The sequence below is a fragment of the Saccoglossus kowalevskii genome, chromosome 3, assembly GCF_978046115.1.
Source record: "Saccoglossus kowalevskii chromosome 3, keSacKowa6.1, whole genome shotgun sequence".
In the NCBI taxonomy this organism is placed as follows: domain Eukaryota; kingdom Metazoa; phylum Hemichordata; class Enteropneusta; family Harrimaniidae; genus Saccoglossus; species Saccoglossus kowalevskii.
Window position 1 is genome coordinate 25,292,649 of NC_140643.1, and position 25,208 is coordinate 25,317,856.

Here is a 25,208-nt window from a genome sequence, read left to right on the forward strand (position 1 = left end):
CTGTCTATTTGCCCACTCTCACAGTCAGAAATGCTGACTGTCTATTTGCCCACACTCACAGCCAAGAAAGCTGACTGTCTATTTGCCCACACTCGCAGCTGGGAAAGCTGACTGTCTATTTGCCCACACTCACAGCCAGGAAAGCTGACTGTCTATTTGCCCACACTCACAGCCAGGAAAGCTAACTGTCTATTTGCCCACTCTCACAGCCAGGAATGCTGACTGTCTATTTGCCCACACTCACAGCCAAGAAAGCTGACTGTCTATTTGCCCACACTTGCAGCCAGGAATGCTGACTGTCTATTTGCCCACACTCACAGCTGGGAAAGCTAACTGTCTATTTGCCCACACTCATAGCCAGGAATGCTGACTGTCTATTTGCCCACACTCACAACCAGGAATGCTGACTGTCTATTTGCCGCACTCACAGCCAGGAAAGGTGACAGTCTATTTGCCCACACTCACAGCCAAGAATGCTGACTGTCTATTTGCCCACACTCACAGCCAAGAAAGCTGACTGTCTATTTGCCCACACTCACAGCCAGGAATGCTGACTGTCTATTTGCCCACACTCACAGCCAAGAAAGCTGACTGTCTATTTGCCCACACTTGCAGCCAGGAATGCTGACTGTCTATTTGCCCACACTCACAGCTAGGAAAGCTAACTGTCTATTTGCCCACACTCACAGCCAGGAAAGCTAACTGTCTATTTGCCCACTCTCACAGCCAGGAATGCTGACTGTCTATTTGCCCACACTTGCAGCCAGGAATGCTGACTGTCTATTTGACCACACTCACAGCCAGGAAAGCTAACTGTCTATTTGCCCACTCTCACAGCCAGGAATGCTGACTGTCTATTTGCCCACACTCACAGCCAGGAATGCTGACTGTCTATTTGCCCACACTCACAGCCAGGAAAGCTGACTGTCTATTTGCCCACACTCACAGCCAGGAAAGCTAACTGTCTATTTGCCCACACTCACAGCCAGGAATGCTGACTGTCTATTTGCGGCACTCACAGCCAGGAAAGCTGACTGTCTATTTGCCCACACTCACAGCCAGGAAAGCTAACTGTCTATTTGCCCACACTCACAGCCAAGAAAGCTGACTGTTTATTTGCCCGCACTCACAGCCAGGAATGCTGACTGTCTATTTGCCCACACTCACAGCCAAGAATGCTGACTGTCTATTTGCCCACACTCACAGCCAGGAATGCTGACTGTCTATTTGCCGCACTCACGGCCAGGAAAGGTGACAGTCTATTTGCCCACACTCACAGCCAAGAATGCTGACTGTCTATTTACCCACACTCACAGCCAAGAAAGCTGACTGTCTATTTGCCCACACTCACAGCCAGGAATGCTAACTGTCTATTTGCCCACACTCACAGCCAGGAATACTGATTGTCTATTTGCCCACACTCACAGCCAGGAAAGCTAACTGTCTATTTGCCCACACTCACAGCCAGGAAAGCTGATTGTTTATTTGTCCACACTCACAGCCAGGAAAGCTAACTGTCTATTTGCCCACACTCATAACCAGGAAAGCTAACTGTCTATTTGCCCACACTCACAGCCAGGAATGCTAACTGTCTATTTGCCCACACTCACAGCCAGGAATGCTGATTGTCTATTTGCCCACACTCACAGCCAGGAAAGCTAACTGTCTATTTGCCCACACTCACAGCCAGGAATGCTGATTGTCTATTTGCCCACACTCACAGCCAGGAAAGCTAACTGTCTATTTGCCCACACTCACAGCCAGGAAAGCTGATTGTTTATTTGTCCACACTCACAGCCAGGAAAGCTAACTGTCTATTTGCCCACACTCACAGCCAGGAAAGCTGATTGTCTATTTGCCCACACTCACAGCCAGGAAAGCTAACTGTCTATTTGCCCACACTCACAGCCAGGAAAGCTGATTGTTTATTTGTCCACACTCACAGCCAGGAAAGCTAACTGTCTATTTGCCCACACTCACAGCCAGGAAAGCTGATTGTTTATTTGTCCACACTCACAGCCAGGAAAGCTAACTGTCTATTTGTCCACACTCACAGCCAGAAAAGCTGACTGTCTATTTGCCCACACTCACAGCCAGGAAAGCTGACTGTCTATTTGCCCCCACTCACAGCCAGGAAAGCTAACTGTCTATTTGCCCACACTCACAGCCAGGAAAGCTGACTGTCTATTTGTTCACACACATGGCCAGGAAAGCTGACTGTGTATTTGCCCACACTCACAGCCAGGAAAGCTGACTGTCTATTTGCCCACACTCACAGCCAGGAAAGCTAACTGTCTATTTGCCCACACTCACAGCTAGGAAAGCTGACTGTCTATTTGCCCACACTCACAGCTAGGAAAGCTGACTGTCTATTTGCTCACACTCACAGCCAGGAAAGCTGACTGTCTATTTGCCCACACTCACAGCCAGGAATGCTAACTGTCTATTTGCCCACACTCACAGCCAGGAAAGCTAACTGTCTATTTGCCTACACTCACAGCCAGGAATGCTAACTGTCTATTTGCCCACACTCACAGCCAGGAAAGCTGACTGTCTATTTGCCCACACTCACAGCCAGGAAAGCTAACTGTCTATTTGCCCACACTCACAGCCAGGAATGCTGACTGTCTATTCGCCCACACTCACAGCCAGGAATGCTGACTGTCTATTTGCCCACACTCACAGTCAGGAAAGCTGACTGTCAATTTGCCCACACTCACAGCCAGGAAAGGTGACTGTCTATTTGCCCACACTCACAGCCAGGAAAGCTGACTGTCTATTTGCCCACACTCACAGCCAGGAAAGCTAACTGTCTATTTGCCCACACTCACAGCCAGGAATGCTGACTGTCTATTTGTCACACTCACAGCAAGGAATGCTAACTGTCTGTTTGCCCACACTCACAGCCAGGAAAGCTAACTGTCTATTTGCCCACACTCACAGCCAGGAATGCTGACTGTCTATTTGCCACACTCACAGCAAGGAAAGCCAACAGTCGAAATTTTCCAGTTCTCATAGCTAGAAAAACGGGGTGCAGCTATCTTCATCACATTCAGCACACTTATATTGTACCCAGGTCAACCTCTAATTGACTCAGCTTGATATCTGTTGATGGCACTGTGCATTTTTGTATTAATTGTCCATTATTATCAATTAATACATAATACCATTAAATAATATTCATATTGGTATGAAAAATGAAAATGTGTTGCCAAACATTCATGTTTTTTTAATCCTTGCTGCACCATTTACATAATTGTTTTATAGAAATCAGTATATGGTCAGATTAATTGATTCCTATATTTTTAGAATGTCGTTGAAATGAATACTGTTAAATTATGGAGATATGGTACTTCATATAATGTTGTCACATGTCCTTCATTTTGTACTTTGATTGGATCCTTCAATGATTATGACCCCCTGTGCTGAGCCTCCAAGAAATGTGTTGTACTGAATGCCACACAAAAAAAGAAAATTGAAAATTAATTTGTAAGCAGGACATTCATTACATATTGTGAACAGTCTGGTAATAAAAATGTCTAAATCAAGAAAAGTGACCATAATTTACTAAACGTAATCAAATATTGTGTTCAATGTACTATTTACTGCATGAAGGAGAATCTTCAATACGACAAATATAGAGAGAATGTGAGCAAGAGAATCGTCATTGTATGTCAATTCATATTTTGCTGTCACATGGTCTGCACCTCTGTGTGTGTTAACCTCAGGGTTTGAGTTGTCTTTAAATGGTACTTTTATTCATACTTATTAAACTGTTATAAGATTTGTATTCATTGACGCTGATTGACGCTGTGTTTGTGAACAAAAATATTGTACGTACAAGACAAAATAGTCTGTCGTTTGCTGTCACCTTACAAATTAGTGTATTGTGATATTAAAGTGAAAAGTATGCCACAACGCTGGTAGTCCTTATGTACATGGGAATATAATTGTCTGAACAATTGATATATTCTATGCCGTTACTACTTTAATAAATTACTTGCAAGTCCTAATACATTGCGGTGCTTCCATAGGGAATAAAGAAAGATTTATTAAGCTCCTTTCTTAGAAAGACACAAGGGCGTTGACATGTACAAAATGTTCATGTCTTTGTTTGTTTACGTAAAAATCAGGATGCAGCATGGGAGTACTGCCATGTTGTTTTGTCGGTTTTCAGTGATGATTAAAACGATAGCTTGAGGTATACTTGTTTTTTTAGCTCGGCTTTCGACTTTGTCGAGCGTAGTTTATCATATGAGTGATTGTCCGTCGTCTTTTTTCGACTTCTTCTTGAAAGCTACAAGCCTAAATGCTTTGATACTTGGTGTATATGTACCTTGGGTAGACCTCTCTCAGATTTGTTCATTTCATGATGATATCTTCAATTCTCTAATTTTGGTGAATATTTTTGTCATTTTTGGTAAAAAGTGATATTTTCAACTTCTTGTTAAAAACCGCAAGTCCAATTGCTTTGATATTACATATATAGGTACTACATGTGGAACTCTCTCAGATTTGTTCATTTTGTAATGATATATTTAATTTTCTAATTTTGGTGAATATTTTTGTCATTTTTGGTAAAAAGTGATATTTTCGACTTCTTGTTGAAAACCGCAAGTCCAATTGCTTTGATATATTATACATATAGATACTACATGTGGACCTCTCTCAGATTTGTTCATTTTCTAATGATATCTTCTGTTCTTTAATTGCCATGTGCATTGCTATCAGTGGAGCTATCTCAGCCGACAGGCTGCTTGTCTCATTGTCTATTCACATTGTGAGCTGTACCCTTAAATATTGAGCAAAGATACTTGTATTTGAATGATTCAATGTAATTATATAATTGTAAACCTCAAAAACATTTTTTTTTATTTGCAGGTAACACATTTGTGTTGTTTTAAATGTTACTGATCAATAATATTGGTAAATTAAACACTACTTAAGTATCCCAGACATTACAAAATTTGAACATGGTACTGCACAGTGACAATGACACTTTAAGTGTTATTGATCAATAATATTGGTAAATTAAACACTACTTCAGTATCCTAGACATTACAAAATTTGAACATGGTATTGCACAGTGACGATGACACTTTAAGTGTTATTGATCAATAATATTGGTAAATTAAACACTACTTAAGCATCCCAGACATTACAAAATTTGAACATGGTACTGCACAATGACAATGTCACTTTAAGTGTTATTGATCAATAATATTGGTAAATTAAACACTACTTAAGTATCCTAGACATTACAAAATTTGAACATGGTACTGCACAATGACAATGTCACTTTAAGTGTTATTGATCAATAATATTGGTAAATTAAACACTACTTAAGCATCCCAGACATTACAAAATTTGAACATGGTACTGCACAATGACAATGTCACTTTAAGTGTTATTGATCAATAATATTGGTAAATTAAACACTACTTAAGCATCCCAGACATTACAAAATTTGAACATGGTACTGCACAATGACAATGTCACTTTAAGTGTTATTGATCAATAATATTGGTAAATTAAACACTACTTAAGTATCCTAGACATTACAAAATTTGAACATGGTACTGCACAATGACAATGTCACTTTAAGTGTTATTGATCAATAATATTGGTAAATTAAACACTACTTAAGCATCCCAGACATTACAAAATTTGAACATGGTACTGCACAATGACAATGTCACTTTAAGTGTTATTGATCAATAATATTGGTAAATTAAACACTACTTAAGTATCCTAGACATTACAAAATTTGAACATGGTACTGCACAATGACAATGTCACTTTAAGTGTTATTGATCAATAATATTGGTAAATTAAACACTACTTAAGCATCCCAGACATTACAAAATTTGAACATGGTACTGCACAATGACAATGTCACTTTAAGTGTTATTGATCAATAATATTGGTAAATTAAACACTACTTAAGCATCCCAGACATTACAAAATTTGAACATGGTACTGCACAATGACAATGTCACTTTAAGTGTTATTGATCAATAATATTGGTAAATTAAACACTACTTAAGTATCCTAGACATTACAAAATTTGAACATGGTACTGCACAATGACAATGTCACTTTAAGTGTTATTGATCAATAATATTGGTAAATTAAACACTACTTAAGCATCCCAGACATTACAAAATTTGAACATGGTACTGCACAATGACAATGTCACTTTAAGTGTTATTGATCAATAATATTGGTAAATTAAACACTACTTAAGCATCCCAGACATTACAAAATTTGAACATGGTACTGCACAGTGACGATGTCACTTTAAATGTTACTGATCAATAATATTGGTAAATTAAACACTACTTAAGCATCCCAGACATTACAAAATTTGAACATGGTACTGCATAAAGACAATGTCACTTTAAGTGTTATTGATCAATAATATTGGTAAATTAAACACTACTTAAGTATCCCAGACATTACAAAATTTGAACATGGTACTGCACAATGACAATGTCACTTTAAGTGTTATTGATCAATAATATTGGTAAATTCAACACTACTTAAGTATCCCAGACATTACAAAATTTGAACATGGTACTGCACAGTGACGATGTCACTTTAAGTGTTATTGATCAATAATATTGGTAAATTCAACACTACTTAAGTATCCTAGACATTACAAAATTTGAACATGGTACTGCACAGTGACGATGTCACTTTAAGTGTTATTGATCAATAATATTGGTAAATTAAACACTACTTAAGTATCCCAGACATTACAAAATTTGAACATGGTACTGCACAATGACAATGTCACTTTAAGTGTTATTGATCAATAATATTGGTAAATTAAACACTACTTAAGCATCCCAGACATTACAAAATTTGAACATGGTACTGCATAATGACGATGTTACTTTAAGTGTTATTGATCAATAATATTGGTAAATTCAACACTACTTAAGCATCCCAGACATTAAAAAATTTGAACATCGTACTGCACAATGACAATGTCACTTTAAGTGTTATTGATCAATAACGTCAAATAGATTAAACATCCATATAAATATTGTCGTACATGTATACCATTAATGAGTCTGTCTCAACTATGTACAAAACTGTTTATGACGTCATTATGACACACGATTAAACTGATATTGTCTTTAGGAAAAGTATTTGTGATTTATAGCAAATAATGTGCTAGCCACAGATTTATGGATCATTGTCACTTTGTTTGATCACCTCTACAGAATTTTTGTGATAAAACACAGTTCGGCAACTCTGTGATCAAGAAGAAAATGTCAAGAAGGAAAGGTCAATAGCATAGGTTGAAGTGGATGCAATGATCGAATGTCATGCCCGTGTTTAACTTAACTCTGAGAGATGTATGTTTTAAATACAAGGTGATAAATTGACCCTGGTTTTAATATTACTTCCAAAGATAGGATTACTTTGAAACATAGGTATGGATCAAAAGCAATACTGAAGTAGAGTAGGGTAAACTACTGACCTTACTGAACTAATGATCTTTATGGCGCAGCAGGAAATTTTACGCTCTTAGAATAATTGGTTCAAAAAAAAAAAAACTAACCACGAAGAAGTTGATATCATCCTTTTGATTGTCCTCATCCTTTTACCTTCACGTAGAAAGAGTATACAGATTAATTCTGTAAAAATTTCACTGCTAGACATTTTTTCCAATTGCAGGATTTTATGGCATTTGTAAAAGACAAAATTTCGTAAAACTCCCTGACTTGAGGAAATGTGCCTGTCGCGCAATTTAAAGTGGTTTTCAGTTTATAGCAGTATTTGATCATATTGTTTAGGAAGCACGCCTTGAGAAAGTAGTTGGTGACTTGATTGATTAGTGGTACAACCTTGAGATGTATATAGCTGTGTGAAGTGTTATTGTAGATTCAACAAATTGGTTATGTAATCAAAGATTCTGTATTAATTGATCATTCTGGTTATGTAGGTTCTGGACTGGATCAAATATAGATGATATATTATGTACTTTGGCCAGTTAATAATGTCTTGCATCTGAATGATATTGATCAGTGGGTCATTATCAACAAAACAATGCCAAACTATTTTTCAGATAATATGTTGCAAAAAAGCGCGGTGATGATATACAATTATGATATTTTTCAGATCAAACATGTTCATATCTGTTATGTGTATCTGTGTGGTGCAGTGCCCAATTTCAAAACTAAAACGATTGTTAAAAATATATCTTAAAATGTAATTTTTATATTTTTTTTTTGAAAAGTTAAAGATGTTTGTCTCAGCTCAAAATCAAAAATGCCAAATGTGCATTTCAAAGATGAAAAAGTTTTTCATTTTTGAAGCATTTCCGTTGAGCTAGGAAGACTTGTTTTATGTTTTATGTTTTATAGAAATATTTTAAGACGTTGCATTTTTGGAATCATGTTTGTTATTTTTGAAACTCAACTTTTAGCTGAGAAGACATGTTTGACATGTGTTATTTTCATTTCATTAATTGGTACCACAAAATGTCTCATCAGGACAATACCTTAGAAAAGGTTGAGGGGAGGGTGGAATTTGAAAAAACAACAAAACTACTTGAATATATACTTGAAAGAGGAAAGAAAAAATTATAATAACATCATTGTGGAAAACAAATTTGACTCAAATTTCGATGAAGGAAAAATATTATTTGCACTGTAGTTCTACCCCCCCCCCCCAATTCCTAATGGTCAGTCCCTTAACACATCATTTGCTGATTGAAGTTTGTTTTACCCTATTTATTTTGACTGTCTGTGGAGACTTTTAGATCATGACTGTGGTATTACATGCAATAACAATATACATGGTTCCATTCAACAATTTTCTTGGCACATCTACTGTAAAACCATTAATATGGTGTTTTATTGGACTATTTTGATGCTTTGGACTATTTTGATGGGTTTTAAGTTCACAAACTTGGCAACAATGATTCCTGTTGTAATTTTGCATGTACATGTGGATTGAAATTAAGCTTATTTTCAGTTATTGTCTAAAATAACAAATAATTAACGGGCGACAGTCGTCGTGTCGCGTCCTGTTCGATATGGGACTCATAGCGACGTATACAACGCATGTAAAATACATTGTTTATTTACATGAAATTTGAACACGCGCTGCACAGCGACCACTGCGCTTTAAATGTGTTTGCAATAAAGGCCAGAGTTTTGGTTTTGTGCTATGAAAAGTAATTATATACCCTGTGTACAAATTACTCATACATGTACTTGCAGATTAATATTATCTCATACTCTCGTCTCTATTGTCAGTATTGGAAGCTTGGTTATTGCATAAAACACGTACAGTGTATTTCTGTAAATCAAAACTTGATTTTCTGCTTACAGACTTCAAATTCTGTCTGAAGTTCAACTTAAACCATAGAACATGAAAACTCTTCTATCAAAATGAATTAATCTCAGTTGAGAGTGTTATTTAATGGATTTGAGTGTTTTTAATCTGTCAGTTACTTGTGATTAAGGACCCAGTTGCTTCCGTCCACTCAAATTTTAAATGGTGAAAACTGATTGAGTTTTTACAACTCTGGTGTCAATGTACGATTAAATATTTTTTTTTTTTTTTTCATATCATGATATTGAAATTTGCCAGGTATAGTACTTACAACGTCTGTCACAAACAATTATTTGTTCGTTCAAATGATTTTTATTCAATTTTTCTCAGACTTGGTTATATAATCAACCAGGGTGAACTATCAATCAAGTTTTATTGTCGTATTATCATAAGTTAATCTCTTTTGTGTTTGTATTTATTTTTTTAAAGTGTATACTTTTTTGAGAAATTACATGATTGTTTCTAGGTGTCAGATCAGATTATATCAAGATGAAATATTACAATGAATTTCATGAAGGCATAAATTCTTTTATGAATTGTGAGTGTTTTCAGGGTAAATTGTCTATGAATTTACTTACCAGTTAAAAATGTTCATGCCTTCATGAAGTTAACTGTATGAAAGACCATCTCATAAAGGCTCAAAATGTTTTCTATCTTATTTCACAAATAATTCCCTCAGCAGCCCCCCCCCCTCTATAAATTAAAAACATTTATTCACATGCAGACAAGGTTTCCAGTTTATAAATTGTTCCCAAGGAATGTGTAAATAACTTTGATCTTGAATCCTACTGATACAAATAAACTTGAAACATATTCCATGGTTCATTATTGTCCTAGTGAAATCAAATTATCATGTCACTTTATCCAGTATTAGGAACACGCATGTCGAGATGAACAAGATATTTACAGTTTGTTTGTATTCTATTAAAGGTCACATGGTTTAATTTGTTACTCACATTTCTGAAGTCAATAAAATGATGCTATTATAAAGAGTGATATCTATACACCAAATGTTTACCATAGACTTTGATGATTCTTGTTCGCTGTTCTGTAAAAATTGTTAAACCAGTGTCTCTAACCAAATAATTGGGTACTCTAGAGTGTTAGAATTCGCGTTGGTCGTTTTCTTTTTAGTCAACTTGTTTGATTATATTCGTGTGAAGCAAGGATTTGTTGAGATAAGGATATGCAAAAAAGCCATGCATTGATCTCATTAAGGTTCATGTGGGCATCGATGGAAAACATTTCTAACAATGGCATTACAGTGGACATTTGGAAGGGTTTAATTGTGTTAACAAAAGCTAGTGAGATTATCAGCGTTTTCATAGGTCCCCCAAAAATATATAATACATGCTTTGCGAATATTTGCAAGGATTGTTTATCATGTGAATTTTAGTCTCCGTTCAGCCTTAACTGATCACATTTACACTTCACTCATTCATCACACATTGTGGGATGCATGCACTTGCAATTTGTCTGGTTTTGGATGGCTGAATGGCGGCCATTATTTTTTCGCTAAACCTTCATAAAGATTTCTGCCATTCTGTATCCACATCTTGGTCATGTGGTACAAGATGTGGTACATGTACACCCAAGATATGGTGTGTAAACCCTTAGTTTCAGAGCCATATATCTTTGATATACGTTGACCAATAATGTTCAATCTTTATGGATACATTGTGTAGCACATAAAGATATATATTTGTACATATATACATTGTACATAATGTCATGCATATACTGTATATTTGTTCGAAGATCAGATTCAAGATGGCCGATTAGTGACCATGTTTGAAATATATCAAAATTGAGCATTATTGTCATTGCGGACCCGGACCTATGTCTTACATAAGCAGCTATCATTCATAAACATTAACGATGATCAACTATTGGACATTTTGTATTAACAAATACAGTTCCAGAACCATATCTCTGACATGACTTGACTGATTGCAATTAAACATTACATTAACATATACATTGTAAATCATTAAATCATTGTTTGTAGTTCTGATTTAAAGTGATCATATCTCACAAATCACATGACTTCAAATTAGGATTCTTCATCGCATATCACACCAGTAGCATAAAACTTGTTGGTAAATCTACCAGCAGCATTCAGAATGTTATGAAGCTTCCACTCAATATTTGCAAAGCATCATTATGAATATTGATTTGTCGGTCATAATCTATTATTGTTTTTTTTGTGTATTTTTCATAGCTATATTAATATTTTGACCATAAATGTAATGAAGTATGTGTATCTTGTTACCAAATTAAATTTGACTCAAAAAAATGGTTAAACATTTATGGAAAATTCTGGTTTCTATGTGGCCAAAATATGGTCATTTAGTAGTACTTATGAGTGTCAGAAACGGTTAAGGATTCTGATCAGTTACAAATTATTGTTTTAGCAGGGTTTTCTCGCGCACAGAAAATGTCATACACTTTCCAAACAAAATAGTTTGATAATTTTTCATCCCAATTTATTTGTTTGAATGTCCATAAACAAGCTAATTTCTTGCAAACATGCTTAATATAATGTTCATTTATCTTTACAGAAAGCCAGGATGGCCAAAATCCAGATTGCTAAAAATGCTAGTGGTACGGCATTTGTTGCAAAGAAGAAAGCTGCAGAAAGACTACTGCAGGTAGGAATGCTTTCCATCCCTATATGTTCACCAACATTGGTATGGCCCTCTGTATATAGATGCAGGGTAGGGTTATACCACTGTGTGTGAGAGGGGGGTGGGGGGTTAAAGCTATATTTATTTATAATTATACATCTCCTTTTTTCCTTTTTCTCTTATTATTTCAACTGCTTATTAAATTTTTATAAGTTTTCCCACATCTAATCATCAATTAGTATTAACACTATTGTTTTAATTAATTGAAATTAGAAGCTTAATTTAGCAGAGTAATTGAAAATGTAAACAATCTTCCTGGATGTAGGTATCTTTGCAAGATATTTTAATCGGGCGCAGAGTTGGCAGGTGTTTTTCAAATGAAGATTGATTATCTCCCCCAGACAGACTCGGTGTGTGTTCAGTCCAATTGAAAAGACTAGATGTAATCGTAAGATAAACTGATGGCTTTTGAAGAACCAAAGTATAAAGTGAATTAAAGACTAGTGTTCGTATATTGTCAAGAAAAGAGCTAGCTACATTAGGAAAAACAAATTATGACTATATTTATTATGCGTATAGTTTGCTGGAATTGATTGTACGCTTTGAAAACTTGTCGCAGGACATGCTGTGTTTAATATTGACGTAAATTGTAATTTACGCTTGTATTTAAAGTCTAGGCGTTTTTTGTTATCAAAATTAATAATCTTATTGTCAGACTTAATTTAAATCTTAGATTTTTTGTTTTTCGGCTGATCTAATAATAGTAATAATAATTTATGTGAACTGTTACTATTTTGTGTCATTGAGAACGTGATGCATATTCTTATTAAAATATGTAAAATGTATAGCATTTAGAATTTTCTTTTTTTGTGAGGAGAAAAGCTTACTTTTGAATGTCAATTTATTTATGAAAGCCTGAATTACTGTAGATCAGATGAGGAAATTTGTCATCCGAGTCGGAATATTGTTTTGAGAGGTGCTTGTGGAAATGTGGATTTACCATGATGACACCGATATATAATGGAAATAACCAATCTTCACTTCATTTCGTTAACATAAGGCTTTATTATAGAATTTTTTTTTTTATATTGGAGAGGTTTCTTTGGCAAGTAGAATGCTGCTTGTTTTAAAACAAAATTTAGAAATAAACTTGGCAAATAAAAGATAAACTACTCAATTAATACTTTGCTGAGTTGTCATTATCCCCCTCCCCTCCCAAAAAAAGTGAGTTCCATACATAATCATGACATTCGTTTGTCATGAATTACAAAAGTCATGTTTTGATCACATGATCTAAAACAGAATTACTTTGAACAAAAAAGAAGCAAGTGTGGCTATAAGCTGGACAACTAGTTTCTAATCATTTTGTCTCGATTACATTCCATCTAGTATTAAAGGGCCTCTCTTCTTCTTTTTTTTTTGGATGAAGAAGGCTTTCAGTAGCTAGTGTGACATGTTTCATTTGCAAGAGTAACAATCATGACAGTTTTGGATGAAATTTGCTGTCAAACTATTTAAGACATAACTTCCATTGTTTAATGAGTTAATAATTGAAACCAAAACTCTGATATTTAAAAACAAATCGTAAAAAAAAATTTCACTGAACAAGTCGGTTAATTACTAGAATCAGCATTTAGAACAAATTTAATCTCCATATTATAATGTCTGACATTTAATGAACGGCTCTGAATGTTCCAATGGGTTTACAGTCAATTCATGCATTTACTGTGTGTTTTATATAATATATTGGAATTGAACTAAAATGTCCAGTTAATTTGTACTCGTATATGTGTTAATGGTCCTGTCAATCATGAACTTTGACCTTTGGCCCTGTATCTTCCAGTTCAAATATTACAACTCTGAGGGTTTCCTAGAAGATAAAACAAAGGTAACCATCAACGATGAACCGTCCCACAATTGAACTAGAAAAATGTGTTATGCAGGTCAAAAAAAAAGCATTTCAGCTCAGAATTAGAAAATTGTATTTGGTATTTTGTTTATTTGTCTTACGCTGATATTTAAGACCATGATAAATACCTTATACTTTTCTTCCTTTTTTGACAGGAAATGTTAGTTTTTTTAAGGCATTCACGTTTTTTCGTGTTAAATTTTGGGTCAGTGTTTCAATATTACAAATACCATTCAACATTCGACTGTATGGTACTGAAGCCAAAGATTGAATTTAGGGACTCCCTCTCCTCCCACCACCTTTTTTTGTCTCTTTTTCTCTGTTTATAATTTGGACATATAAATAAAGAGAACACTTCTTGTTCTTTTTTCTGCCACCACAGTTGGGGTTTCGTTTCATATTTTTTTTTTTCATATTTCTCTTTACAATCTAACTTTACAATAATCAACACTTCCCATGACAGTCATACTATAATTCAGTGGATTGGTCTTCCTGTTTATGAGTTGCTAGCCTTTATCTACAGATTGGTTATTATATGTATATATCTCTCTTCCCTATCTCGCTCTTCTCTCTAGGTGGTACACATTCCCGAAGCCATGAGTTTGAAAAAAAAAAAGCTTTACGTAGTAGTGATTAATGTGCATTAAAAAATTATAGACACTACAATTCATTTAGGTCTTGATATTTTAGCAGCGTTATATGGGATTGGAATTAATTTGTATGAAACCATGCCATACATGTTACTACTAGTTTCCCAATGATTCTGTGCAAGGCAGTGGTTTATTTAGATGTTTTCAATTTATAAAAAAATCAAATTAAAAAAAATCAAGAATGTGTTTGAAGGACAATATGATCTATACACTATTGCAGGTGTATCACCTTGAATATGCATTCTGTTACTACCAAATGATGGTCTACAACTTGTATTTATTGAAGTTACCCTGGCCTATGTGTGATAAATAGGTCAATGGCCAATTACATGTACATATATGGGAACAGAGATGATATCCATAAAGGCTGGCAACAATAAACAGACCCATTCCTGCAATAAATTCTAAGCAGGTTTATTCTTTCACCTGTTTTGAATTTCTTATTTTAGATGTGTTTTTTCATCTTCTTCTTAAAACACTGACTTTTTTAACTTTGGCTACAGTCCTGATATGTTTGTACCTATAGTGACTTTGCATTCTGGTTCTGCTTGTTTGTATATTATTTTCTGTGATGTGGACAGCTTTCGCCTTTTTCACTTCCAGTTCTGTTGTCCATTGGTGTGGTAGCTTGTTTAATGTTTATAATTCTATCTTTTTGTATTACATATTATTGAACTTTTCTTGCAGTATGCTGAATTAATTTTGTTTAAAATATGATAATGGAATTTGTCAACCAATCAGATCACTGCTTACTAAGAAGCAGCCTGTAACACGTGTTCTGATTGGTTGATGCTCATGTGGGATCTGATGTAATTTGTCAACCAACTAGAGCACTTCTTACTAGAAAAGCAGCATGTAACATGTGTTCTGATTGGTTGCTTATCTGATAAGCCCTAAAAGCAAAAAGAGCCTCTACCACCTCAAGGCTTTATTCAGATTTGAAACAGCTTTCAGAATGCGAAAAAAGATATCTCTGCATTTAACTTATATGAAAAAAAGTATTATTATATTATCAATTATTAAAACTCAGAAAGAATTGAGATTTAATGAGTATACAATTAAGTGTTGATGGTGTGTTATTAAATTTCATGGTAGAAGTTACTGCTTCATGAAATTTCTTTCAGCATTGCTGATAAACTTTAAATCCCTGTCTATTGCTGCTCATTGGCTTTTAGATTAAATATTGAGACTTTTCAATATTAGAGCTAATAATTATTTATTTATGTAGAGTCTGTGAGATAACGTTTTTTTTTATTGATTAATACTGTATGTCTCTATCGAATGTTGTCGCTGTACGACCGGTCTTTGATGGTTTCTTAGTAGTATGTGTCCCCATGCACCTGGATGAGGCAGCAATTAAGTTTCAAATCTGTAATTTTTTAAAGCAAATAATCCTCTCAACTGAGTTGCTGCAGTAATATATTTTTTTAATGATGTGAGTGTGTGTTTCAGTACACTTCAAATTTTTAGACCTTCCTGAATCCCGAAATTGTAGTAACGCAAATCTATGGAGTAAGTATGGTAGTTTTTATGGGCCTGGTCTAATAAAGTGAATATGGTAGTGTTTTTGGCCTGGTGTAATAGAGTGAATATAATAGTTTTTTCGGCCTGGTCTAATAAAGTGAATATGGCAGTTTTTTTGAGCCTGGTCTAATAGAGTGAATATGGTAGTTTTTGGGCATGGTCTAATAGAGTTAAAAAAAGGTAGCTTTTTGGGCATGGTCTAATAGAGTGAATATGGTAGTTTTTTGGACCTGGTCTAATAGAGTGAATATGGTAATTTTTTGGACCTTGTCTAATAGAGTAAGTATGGTAATTTTTTGGACCTGGTCTAATAGAGTAAATATGGTAATTTTTTGGACCTGGTCTAATAGAGTAAATATGGTAATTTTTTGGGCATGGTCAAATAGAGTAAATATGGGAGTATTTTGGGCCTGGTCTAATAGAGTGAATATGGCAGTATTTTGGGCCTGGTCTAATAGAGTGAATATGGGAATATTTTGGGCCTGGTCTAATAGAGTGAATATGGTAATTTTTTGGACCTTGTCTAATAGAGTAAATATGGTAATTTTTTGGACCTGGTCTAATAGAGTAAGTATGATAATTTTTTGGACCTGGTCTAATAGAGTAAATATGGTAATTATTTGGACCTGATCTAATAGAGTAAATATTGTAATTTTTTGGGCATGGTCTAATAGAGTGAATATGGTAGTGTTTTTGGCCTGGTGTAATAGAGTGAATATGGTAGTTTTTTGGGCCTGGTCTAATAAAGTGAATATGGCAGTTTTTTTAGCCTGGCCTAATAGAGTGAATATGGTAGTTTTTTGGGCATGGTCTAATAGAGTTAAAAAAGGTAGCTTTTTGGGCATGGTCTAATAGAGTGAATATGGTAATTTTTTGGACCTGGTCTAATAAAGTGAATATGGCAGTTTTTTTAGCCTGGTCTAATAGAGTAAATATGGTAATTATTTGGACCTAGTCTAATAGAGTAAATATTGTAATTTTTTGGGCATGGTCTAATAGAGTGAATATGGTAGTGTTTTTGGCCTGGTGTAATAGAGTGAATATGGTAGTTTTTTGGGCCTGGTCTAATAAAGTGAATATGGCAGTTTTTTAGCCTGGTCTAATAGAGTGAATATGGCAGTTTTTTAGCCTGGTCTAATAGAGTGAATATGGTAGTTTTTTGGGCATGGTCTAATAGAGTGAATATGGGAGTATTTTGGGTTTGGTCTAATAGAGTAAATATGGTAATTTTTAGACCTTCCTGGATCCGGAAACTGTAGTAGCGCAAATCTATGGAGTAAGTATGGTAGTTTTTATGGGCCTGGTCTAATAGAGTGAATATGGCAGTATTTTGGGCCTGGTCTAATACAGTGAATATGGGAGTATTTTGGGCCTGGTCTATTTAATAGAGTTTTTTTTTAAGACCGTGCTGTAATTAGATGCAATGAGACAAAACAAGTGATGTATTAGTATTGACCAGTCCACATATAGTGTTTATTAATCACTACCAAGTATATTCTTGTTGCCTGTTCTACAAGTAAAACAGTGCAGACTGTCTGATAGTGATCGTCATTTGCAATTCCCAGATAAAATTAAGTTTTGTAATTGTTTGCTGATAACCTCATTCAACATCAAAATAAACAACAAAGCTTTACGTTACATACACCTCTATTGGAGATGTGCTTCTATTACAGCAAATACAGTACATACACCTCTATTGGAGATGTGCTTCTATTACAGCAAGTACAGTACATACACCTCTATTGTAGGTGTGCTTCTAATATAGCAAATACAGTACATACACCTCCATTGGAGATGTGCTTCTAATAGAGCAAATACAGTACATACACCTCTATTGCAGATGTGCTTCTAATACAGCAAATACAGTACATACACCTCTATTGCAGATGTGCTTCTAATACAGCAAATACAGTACATACACCTCTATTGCAGATGTGCTTCTAATACAGCAAATACAGTACATACACCTCTATTGCAGATGTGCTTCTAATAGAGCAAATACAGTACATACCTCTATTGGAGATGTGCTTCTATTACAGCAAATACAGTACATACACCTCTATTGGAGATGCGCTTCTAATAGACCAAATACAGTACATACACCTCTATTGGAGATGTGCTTCTATTACAGCAAGTACAGTACATACACCTCCATTGGAGATGTGCTTCTAATAGAGCAAATACAGTACATACACCTCCATTGGAGATGTGCTTCTAATAGAGCAAATACAGTACATACACCTCTATTGGAGATGTGCTTCTATTACAGCAAGTACAGTACATACACCTCTATTGGAGATGTGCTTCTAATAGAGCAAATACAGTACATATACCTCTATTGGAGATGTGCTTCTAATAGAGCAAATACTGCAATATATACCTCTATTGGAGATGTGCTTCTATTACAGCAAATACAGTACATATACCTCTATTGGAGATGTGCTTCTAATAGAGCAAATACAGCACACACACCTCTATTGGAGATGTGCTTCTAATAGAGCAAATACAGTACATACACCTCTATTGGAGATGTACTTCTAATAGAGCAAATACAGTACATACACCTCTATTGGAGATGTGCTTCTAATAGAGCAAATACAGTACATATACCTCTATTGGAGATGTGCTTCTAATGGAGCAAATACAGTACATACACCTCTATTGGAGATGTGCTTCTATTACAGCAAACACAGTACATACACCTCTATTGGAGATGTGCTTCTAATAGACCAAATACAGTACATATACACCTATATTGGAGATGTACTTCCAGTAGAGCAAATACAGTACATACACCTCTATTGGAGATGTGCTTCTATTACAGCAAGTACAGTACATACACCTCTATTGGAGATGTGCTTCTAATAGAGCAAATACAGTACATACACCTCTATTGGAGATGTGCTTCTATTACAGCAAGTACAGTACATACACCTCTATTGGAGATGTGCTTCTAATAGAGCAAATACAGTACATACACCTCTATTGGAGATGTGCTTCTATTACAGCAAGTACAGTACATATACCTCTATTGGAGATGTGCTTCTATTACAGCAAATACAGTACATACACCTCTATTGGAGATGTGCTTCTATTACAGCAAATACAGTACATATACCTCTATTGGAGATGTGCTTCTAATAGAGTAAATACAGTACATACACCTCTATTGGAGATGTACTTCTAATAGAGCAAGTACAGTACATACACCTCTATTGCAGATGTGCTTCTAATAGAGCAAATACAGTACATATACCTCTATTGGAGATGTGCTTCTATTACAGCAAATACAGTAATATACACCTATTGGAGATGTGCTTCTAATGGAGCAAATACAGTACATACACCTCTATTGGAGATGTGCTTCTAATAGAGCAAATACAGTACATATACCTCTATTGGAGATGTGCTTCTAATGGAGCAAATACAGTACATACACCTCTATTGGAGATGTGCTTCTAATAGAGCAAATACAGTACATATACCTCTATTGGAGATGTGCTTCTAATAGAGCAAATACTGTAATATATACTTCTATTGGAGATGTACTTCTAATAGAGCAAATACAGTACATACACCTCTATTGGAGATGTGCTTCTAATAGAGCAAATACTGTAATATACACCTCTATTAGAGATGTACTTCTAATAGAGCAAATACAGTAATGTATACCTCTATTGGAGATGTACTTTTAATAGAGCAAATACAGTAATATACACCTCTATTGGAGATGTGCTTCTATTACAGCAAATACAGTACATACACCTCTATTGGAGATGCACTTCTAATAGAGCAAATACAGTACATACACCTCTATTGGAGATGCGCTTCTAATAGAGCAAATACAGTACATACACCTCTATTGGAGATGTGCTTCTATTAGAGCAAATACTGTAATATACACCTCTATTGGAGATGTGCTTCTAATAGAGCAAATATAGTACATACACCTCTATTGGAGATGTGCTTCTAATAGAGCAAATACTGTAATATACACCTCTATTGGAGATGTGCTTCTAATAGAGCAAACACAGCACACACACCTCTATTGGTTGGAGATGTGCTTCTAATAGACCAAACACAGTACATACACCTCTATTGGAGATTTGCTTCTAATAGAGCAAATACAGTACATACACCTCTATTGGAGATGTACTTCCAGTAGAGCAAATACAGTAATATATACTTCTATTGGAGATGTACTTCTAATAGAGCAAATACAGTACATACACCTCTATTGGAGATGTGCTTCTAATAGAGCAAATACTGTAATATACACCTCTATTAGAGATGCACTTCTAATAGAGCAAATACAGTATGTACACCTCTAATGGAGATGTACTTCTAACAGAGCAAATACAGTACATACACCTCTATTGGAGATGTGCTTCTAATAGAGCAAATACAGTACATACACCTCTAATGGAGATGTACTTTTAATAGAGCAAATACAGTAATATACACCTCTATTGGAGGTGTGCTTCTAATAGAGCAAATACAGTACATACACCTCTATTGGAGATGCACTTCTAATAGAGCAAATACAGTACATACACATCTATTGGAGATGCGCTTCTAATAGAGCAAATACAGTACATACACCTCTATTGGAGATGTGCTTCTATTAGAGCAAATACTGTAATATACACCTCTATTGGAGATGTGCTTCTAATAGAGCAAATATAGTACATACACCTCTATTGGAGATGTGCTTCTAATTGAGCAAATACAGTACATATACCTCTATTGGAGATGTGCTTCTATTAGAGCAAATACTGTAATATACACCTCTATTGGAGATGTGCTTCTAATAGAGCAAATATAGTACATACACCTCTATTGGAGATGTGCTTCTATTAGACCAAACACAGTACATACACCTCTATTGGAGATTTGCTTCTAATAGAGCAAGTACAGTACATACACCTCTATTGGAGATGCACTTCTAATAGAGCAAATACAGTATGTACACCTCTAATGGAGATGTACTTCTAACAGAGCAAATACAGTACATACACCTCTATTGGAGATGTGCTTCTAATATAGCAAATACAGTACATACACCTCTATTGGAGATGTGCTTCTATTAGACCAAACACAGTACATACACTTCTATTGGAGATTTGCTTCTAATAGAGCAAATACAGTACATACACCTCCATTGGAGATGTGCTTCTATTAGACCAAACACAGTACATACACTTCTATTGGAGATTTGCTTCTAATAGAGCAAATACAGTACATACACCTCCATTGGAGATGTGCTTCTATTACAGCAAATACAGTACATACACCTCCATTGGAGATGTGCTTCTATTACAGCAAATACAGTACATACACCTCTATTGGAGATGTACTTCTATTACAGCAAGTACAGTACATACACCTCTATTGGAGATGTGCTTCTAATAGAGCAAATACAGTACATACACCTCTATTGGAGATGTGCTTCTAATAGAGCAAATACAGTACATATACCTCTATTGGAGATGTGCTTCTATTACAGCAAATACAGTACATACACCTCTATTGGAGATGTGCTTCTAATGGAGCAAATACAGTACATATACCTCTATTGGAGATGTGCTTCTATTACAGCAAATACAGTACATACACCTCTATTGGAGATGTGCTTCTAATAGACCAAACACAGTACATACACCTCTATTGGAGATTTGCTTCTAATAGAGCAAATACAGTACATATACCTCTATTGGAGATGTGCTTCTATTAGACCAAACACAGTACATACACCTCTATTGGAGATGTGCTTCTAATAGAGCAAATACAGTACATACACCTCCATTGGAGATGTGCTTCTAATAGAGCAAATACAGTACATACACCTCTATTGGAGATGTGCTTCTAATAGAGTAAATACAGTACATACACCTCTATTGGAGATGTGCTTCTAATAGAGCAAATATAGTACATACACCTCCATTGGAGATGTGCTTCTAATAGAGCAAATACAGTACATACACCTCTATTGGAGATGTGCTTCTAATAGAGTAAATACAGTACATACACCTCCATTGGAGATGTGCTTCTATTACAGCAAGTACAGTACATACACCTCTATTGGAGATGTGCTTCTAATAGAGCAAATACAGTACATACACCTCTATTGGAGATGTGCTTCTAATAGAGTAAATACAGTACATACACCTCTATTGGAGATGTACTTCTATTACAGCAAGTACAGTACATACACCTCTATTGGAGATGTGCTTCTATTACAGCAAATACAGTACATACACCTCCATTGGAGATGTGCTTCTAATAGAGCAAATACAGTACATATACCTCTATTGGAGATGTGCTTCTAATAGAGCAAATACAGTACATACACCTCTATTGGAGATGTGCTTCTATTACAGCAAGCACAGTACATACACCTCTATTGGAGATGTGCTTCTAATTGAGCAAATACAGTACATACACCTCTATTGGAGATGTGCTTCTAATAGACCAAATACAGTACATATACCTCTATTGAAGATGTGCTTCTAATAGAGTAAATACAGTAATATACACCAATTGGAGATGTGCTTCTAATAGAGCAAATACAGTACATATACCTCTATTGGAGATGTGCTTCTAATGGAGCAAATACAGTACATACACCTCTATTGGAGATGTGCTTCTAATAGAGCAAATACAGTACATATACCTCTATTGGAGATGTGCTTCTAATAGAACAAATACTGTAATATACACCTCTATTGGAGATGTACTTCCAGTAGAGCAAGTACAGTAATATATACTTCTATTGGAGATGTACTTCTAATAGAGCAAATACTGTACATACACCTCTATTGGAGATGCACTTCTAATAGAGCAAATACAGTACATACACCTCTATTGGAGATGCATTTCTAATAGAGCAAAAACAGTACATCCACCTCTATTGGAGATGTACTTCTATTACAGCAAGTACAGTACATACACCTCCATTGGAGATGTGCTTCTAATAGAGCAAATACAGTACATACACCTCTATTGGAGATGTGCTTTTAATTGAGCAAATACTGTAATATACCTCTATTGGAGATGTGCTTCTAATGGAGCAAATACAGTACATACACCTCTATTGGAGATGTGCTTCTAATAGAGCAAATACAGTACATATACCTCTATTGGAGATGTACTTCTAATAGAGCAAATACAGTACATACACTTCTATTGGAGATGTGCTTCTAATAGAGCAAATACAGTAATGTATACTTCTATTGGAGATGTGCTTCTAATAGAGCAAATACAGTATGTACACCTCTAATGGAGATGTACTTCTAACAGAGCAAATACAGTAATGTATACTTCTATTGGAGATGTGCTTCTAATAGAGCAAATACAGTATGTACACCTCTAATGGAGATGTACTTCTAACAGAGCAAATACAGTAATGTATACTTCTATTGGAGATGTGCTTCTAATAGAGCAAATACAGTATGTACACCTCTAATGGAGATGTACTTCTAACAGAGCAAATACAGTAATGTATACTTCTATTGGAGATGTGCTTCTAATAGAGCAAATACAGTATGTACACCTCTAATGGAGATGTACTTTTAATAGAGCAAATACAGTAATATACACCTCTATTGGAGGTGTGCTTCTAATAGAGCAAATACAGTACATACACCTCTATTGGAGATGCACTTCTAATAGAGCAAATACAGTACATACACCTCTATTGGAGATGCGCTTCTAATAGAGCAAATACAGTACATATACCTCTATTGGAGATGTACTTCTAATAGAGCAAATACAGTACATACACCTCTATTGGAGATGTGCTTCTAATAGAGCAAATACAGTACATACACCTCTATTGGAGATGTGCTTCTATTAGAGCAAATACTGTAATATACACCTCTATTGGAGATGTGCTTCTAATAGAGCAAATACAGTACATACACCTCTATTGGAGATGCGCTTCTAATAGAGCAAATACAGTACATACACCTCTATTGGAGATGTGCTTCTAATAGAGCAAATACAGTACATACACCTCTATTGGAGATGTACTTCTAATAGAGCAAATACAGCAATATATACCTCTATGGAGATGTACTTCTAATAGAGCAAATACAGTACATACACCTCCATTGGAGATGTGCTTCTATTACAGCAAGTACAGTACATATACCTCTATTGGAGATGTACTTCTAATAGAGCAAATACAGTACATACACCTCTATTGGAGATGTACTTCTAATAGAGCAAATACAGTACATACACCTCTATTGGAGATGTACTTCTAATAGAGCAAATACAGTACATACACCTCTATTGGAGATGTACTTCTAATAGAGCAAGTACAGTACATACACCTCTATTGGAGATGTACTTCTAATAGAGCAAATACAGTACATACACCTCTATTGGAGATGTACTTCTAATAGAGCAAATACAGTACATACACCTCTATTGGAGATGTACTTCTAATAGAGCAAATACAGTACATACACCTCTATTGGAGATGTACTTCTAATAGAGCAAGTACAGTACATACACCTCTATTGGAGATGTGCTTCTAATAGAGCAAATACAGTACATACACCTCTATTGGAGATGTACTTCTAATAGAGCAAATACAGTACATACACCTCTATTGGAGATGTACTTCTAATAGAGCAAATACAGTACATACACCTCTATTGGAGATGTACTTCTAATAGAGCAAGTACAGTACATACACCTCTATTGGAGATGTGCTTCTAATAGAGCAAATACAGTACATACACCTCTATTGGAGATGTACTTCTAATAGAGCAAATACAGTACATACACCTCTATTGGAGATGTACTTCTAATAGAGCAAATACAGTACATACACCTCTATTGGAGATGTACTTCTAATAGAGCAAATACAGTACATACACCTCTATTGGAGATGTACTTCTAATAGAGCAAATACAGTACATACACCTCTATTGGAGATGTACTTCTAATAGAGCAAGTACAGTACATACACCTCTATTGGAGATGTGCTTCTAATAGAGCAAATACAGTACATACACCTCTATTGGAGATGTACTTCTAATAGAGCAAATACAGTACATACACCTCTATTGGAGATGTGCTTGTCATAGAACATATACAGTAACATACACATCTATGAAAGATTGGCAAAATTCA

At 35.3% G+C, this 25,208-nt stretch overlaps 1 protein-coding gene across 1 annotated transcript in view; it reads left to right on the forward strand.

Moving 5' to 3' along the window:
- Nucleotides 1-25,208, forward strand: part of LOC102800858 (potassium voltage-gated channel protein Shal-like) — a 119,859-nt gene that overhangs the window by 76,095 nt on the left and 18,556 nt on the right. The window contains exon 3 of the mRNA XM_085496965.1: nt 11,916-12,005. Within this exon, the coding sequence (XP_085353091.1) occupies nt 11,916-12,005 (90 nt within the window). The remainder of the gene's footprint in view (nt 1-11,915; nt 12,006-25,208) is intronic.